Source organism: Triticum aestivum, chromosome 6D (genome assembly GCF_018294505.1).
Source record: "Triticum aestivum cultivar Chinese Spring chromosome 6D, IWGSC CS RefSeq v2.1, whole genome shotgun sequence".
Classification (NCBI taxonomy): domain Eukaryota; kingdom Viridiplantae; phylum Streptophyta; class Magnoliopsida; order Poales; family Poaceae; genus Triticum; species Triticum aestivum.
The window spans coordinates 181,317,568-181,322,179 of record NC_057811.1 but is presented as its reverse complement, the minus strand read 5'-3'; the positions used below and the strand labels follow the sequence as shown (position 1 = coordinate 181,322,179).

Below are 4,612 nucleotides of genomic sequence, written 5' to 3'. Positions count from 1 at the left end.
TTTATCAGATCTCACTTTTGCAAGTGGCCATGAAGGGACTGACAACCCATTTATCGCGTTGGTTGCAAGGTTCTTGATTGTTTGTGCAGGTACTAGGCGATTTGCGTGTAGTCTCCTACTGGATTGATACCTTGGTTCTCAAAAACTGAGGGAAATACTTACGCTACTTTGCTGCATCACCCTTTCCTCTTCAAGCGAAAACCAACGCATGCTCAAGAGGTAGCAGTGTCTGGGAGACGAAAGGTTCAGTCATTGGTGTGGCACATCCCACGCGCCAACCGACCGAAGGAGAACCTCCTTCACACGCACGCGGTCGAGGAACTGGAAGTACGTCACATCCTTGGTGAACACGAACTAGGGCACAAAGCTCAACTGAGCTAGCACCATCTCTAGTTTCTGGTCGACAGATGGGGCCGCTAAAAAAGGGACACTTGGTCGGCTTGTAGTTGCATTGGACCGAGGTGATGCAAGTTGGCTGGAATTCTGCTGCAAGTAACCCTAGTTTACGTCCTTGATATCGGGCTCCGTAACCTAGGTGTAGCTTCAATCAAGATTAGCGCTAACAATCAAGTATGCAGAGTCACATCTTGACGCTGAAAGACCATAGCCATTTCACCCACCACAGGCTACGAGGACAACGAGAGGTGATGGAGGAGCTCACCACAATAGGGAGGCGCATCTACGAGCTTCTTTGGAGCGGCTTTGACGAGCACATCGACCGCAAGCTTGAGGACCAGCCAAGGCGACCATCAAGGAGGTACGAAAGATATTCGACGGAAGTTCAGCCAAGTTGGACAACCTTTTCATGAAGATCGACGACCTCAACTATGACAACAACCAAATCTACATCCACAGTGACATGAAGGCATGAGAAGATCCTACTACCAAAGGCGCGAGCAAATCTCTTCATGTTTCCCCCGCCACCATAGCTACAGAGACCACACCACGAACAATGGCGGAGCCAGAATAGGATAACGCCACAGGCCGGGCTTATGCTACAGTGAGGTGCAGATCTACTGTACGCTACAGTTTTGGAGGATTTCTCGGCCACGCCACGGCGGACGGCCCGGGCTGCCTGGGGCATTGACAAGGAACACAGAGGAAAGCAGAAGCATATATACCTCCTCCGATCATAGGTGCGTGATAGCAAAATTAACAAAAAAGGTCTACTCATGTGGATTCCTTTCGCCACGAGTATACTGACCATATTGCACCTCCACCGCATGTCGAGCTTCCTCAATTGGATGGACTGAATCTTCGTCTGTGGCAGAATCATTGTGAGGATTATTTTCAGATGTGGATCACACATCCTGGATAGTGGATTGTGCATGCATCCTCAGAACTGGAAGGACCTACGCCCTTGTTGAAGAGTTAGGAAACTATCAATTTGGTTTTTTCAACTGTGAGAAAATTGAGAATTCAAATTTCCAACCGTTGTGCAAGCTAGCAACAACATGTTGGTGGGAATGTCACTCCAACAGACACATCTGCCCTCGAGTTGCGACCCTGCCTATAAATAGCCAACCCCTCCACGATGTTGGTCAGCTTTATGTGAGATTCAGACAAGTGTTTTCTTATCACCCCATCCTCGTGATGAATTCGAGTGAATCCTAAGTGAGGAAGCACTCAATGCCTGATAGACAAAGTGGTCGAGCAACCCTGAAGAATCCGTCTGAGGTCACTGAAGACTTGTTACTCTCCAAGAAAATGATCTTACATATGGTTACATGTTAGTTCAGAGCATTCTAGAGTATTTGAGCCCGGTCTAAGTGATTTTACCTAAGGGGAACAAGGTGGATACATTGTTCTTGAAAGTTTAATCTTAGCCCCTCCAACTAAATGTAGAGTTGTCAAAACAACTTGAACAGGTGCAACAAATTTGAAACATTGATTTAATATACGATGTGTTTTAACATATTTCCAAATAAGTGTGGAGACGTCTTCTGAAATTCTATTGTATAAATTTAAAATTTTACAATGTTTACCTCCTATTTTCAAAATTCTGGAAACATTCTACCAAAAGGCAATCTTTGTGCAGTCTATACACTAAAATATTCTACTATATATTGTTAGTCATACTAGCGTATCTAATGGAGGAAATGTCAGCAGTGTCTGCACTAACTATGTGGTCGCCATGCTTGCCGCTGGCACAGTTGGCAAGGGGAAAATTCTCTGCCCCCGTGACATTATCATGTGGGGATCATATTTGTTCTTGAGCTGAGCGATGTTGCTCCACTTGGCCCCAAAATGTCGCCGCCATCCATCTTGTGATGTGTAGTGTGGCAGATAGTGCTTGCACTCGATGCCCTCCTTGTCACAAAATGCCAACACCGATTGGTTCTCCCTCTGTAGGTGCTCTAGTTCATCGGCGGATAGAGCCGACCGAAGAAGTCCCACCATGTAGAATACGTCCTCGACTGTGGGTGGCTTCACCGCCGTCATCTGGGAGGTCCATTTGGCCGTGTTCATAGGGTACATGAGGATGAGCCCGACTGGGTTGTCACCCCCGAGGATGTCTTTGAGCACGCAAGCGTCGAAGTCGAGAATGCGTGACCGGGGGACGAAAAGGTTCAGCCATGGGTGTGGCACATCCCACACGCCAGCCGATCGAAGCACAGCCTCCTCCACGCGCAAGCGGTCGAGGAACTGGAAGTACGTCACATCTTGGTGAACACGAACCCGGGCACAAAGCTCAGTTGAGCTAGCACCATCCCTAGTTTCTGGTTGACAGATGGAGCGGTCGTCTCATCATAGTACATGGCGGCTTCGATGAAGTAGATCGCGCCGGAGCCAGTCTCGGATGCGAGGCCAGCAAGCCTGTTGATATCGGCTTCGGAGAAGAAGGGCGTTGACTTGGGGCCCTTGGTTAGCGTCCGGTTAAGCTGGACTTGGCCTTCGACATAGTCGAAACCGGCTTCCCTAGCATGCTTAGAAATGAGCAGCTCCTGGTCTCTGATGAACGCAACCACATCCGAGTAGGCAAGTCGAACCCAGCGCACCTGCTTTGGGGCCGACTCAAGAGCGATCCGAGGCCGGGTTATGATCCCGAACTGGCCCAGTCCACCCAATGCGGCGAAGAACAGGTCATTCCTCCTGTCACGTGAGCATGTCACCATCTCACCCGTCCCGGTAACCACGTCAAGCTCGTGCACATTGGCGATTTGCGGGCCATGCCGGAATGCTTGGCCGCCGATGCCAGCATTGGAGAGCGTGCCGCCGACAGTGAGTTGCAGATGGTCCGTCCACGCGCGCGGCGCGAGGCCGTGCTTCAGCGTAGCGCGGAGGACGTCGACCCACAGGTGCTCGCCGCCGGCGTCGACGTAGTCCGTGGACACGTTGATGCGGTGGTGACCGCGCCCAAGCGTGCGCATGTCAACACGACGCCACCCGGAGCGAGAGACTGCCCGCGGACGGAGTGGCCCTGCCCGCACGGTGACACGGGGAATGGCACCGGCGAGGACGTGGAGAACCTGATGAGCGCAGCGATGTCGGCGGGCGTGGCAGGGTGTAGAACGGCTTCCGGGGCGGCCTCCATGATGCGGCCAAAGTCTGACGACGCGCTCGCCGTTGAGTTGCAGTCGGTACGGATTTTAGAGGCGATTCCTAGGGCAAAGAGATCACCGGGAAGGCCACTCGCAGGCATTGGTCGGAGTTGGCCGGCAACGACGGAGAAGAAGCTCGCCATGCCGATAAGAAACGCTGCGAGGCGAGTTCTTGCCATGTCCTTGCAGTGGCGCTGATTTGGAACTGCGCTGCGACGATTGTAAGCTACTGGCTTTGCCTGCTGCTTAGGTGCGTAGAGAGAAAGATTGATGCGTCTGTGTTGTTTCAGGTCAAGAACTTTGATGACATTTTATAGGGTAGCATTATGCCTCGCAGAAGTTGACAAATGTAGGTCGTGCAGAGTTCTTTGTATTTTTTTTCTCTAATAAGTATTCTTTTGAATGTATTGACTTTAGAGGGGAAAATAATTAAGGGTGCCGAAAGCATGATTAAGAAAAAAGAAAGTTAGTGGGATAGCTGCATCTCTTGGTTTTGACTTGGATAGTACTTAAGTAATGATTATTGCGAAGAGACTCCAAGCATTTCATTATTTTTTCATAGATTTGACTCGGAGCTCCATCGGCTGGACACGTATAATTTTATCAACATAGTGGGCAAAAACTCATCAGCCCATTTCATTTTGAATAAAACAACATGTATAAACTGACCCAATTCTCACTCACCGCCACGTCAGAAGTAATTCTTTCAACAGAAAATCATACTACATGAATTCGACGGTAATTTCAGAGGGGACTAATTTGCCAGGGATGCTGACTAACAAAGTGATGTTACATGTCGTTAAAGTAGAAACTAACACCCAATTTCTAACATCATTTGCTTGTATTATTTAACAATAAAATGTCATCTCACACAAAAAATTAACAACAAAATGTCTCTACTACTCCTACGCTTGGTTGACATGACGCGTCCGACGATCTGCTAACCAAGTTTTGTTTATGACGCGTCTGAGGAGGTGCAGGCCGGTGGGTGGTGTCGGCGGCGGCTGCTCCCATGCAGCGCCCCGGCGTCGCCTCTGGCGCTGTGGGTCAAGTTCGACCGGGTCGCGGGC

At 49.8% G+C, this 4,612-nt stretch overlaps 1 protein-coding gene across 1 annotated transcript; it reads right to left on the bottom strand.

Moving 5' to 3' along the window:
* Positions 1-2,121: 2,121 nt before the first annotated feature.
* On the bottom strand, positions 2,122-3,801 carry LOC101290604 (cytokinin dehydrogenase 7). The gene is given in 3 exon segments (XM_044560570.1): positions 2,122-2,666; positions 2,669-3,379; positions 3,382-3,801. Coding segments are annotated over 3 exon segments (1,596 nt in total). The 5' UTR covers positions 3,722-3,801.
* Between the last annotated feature and the right edge of the window lie 811 nt (positions 3,802-4,612).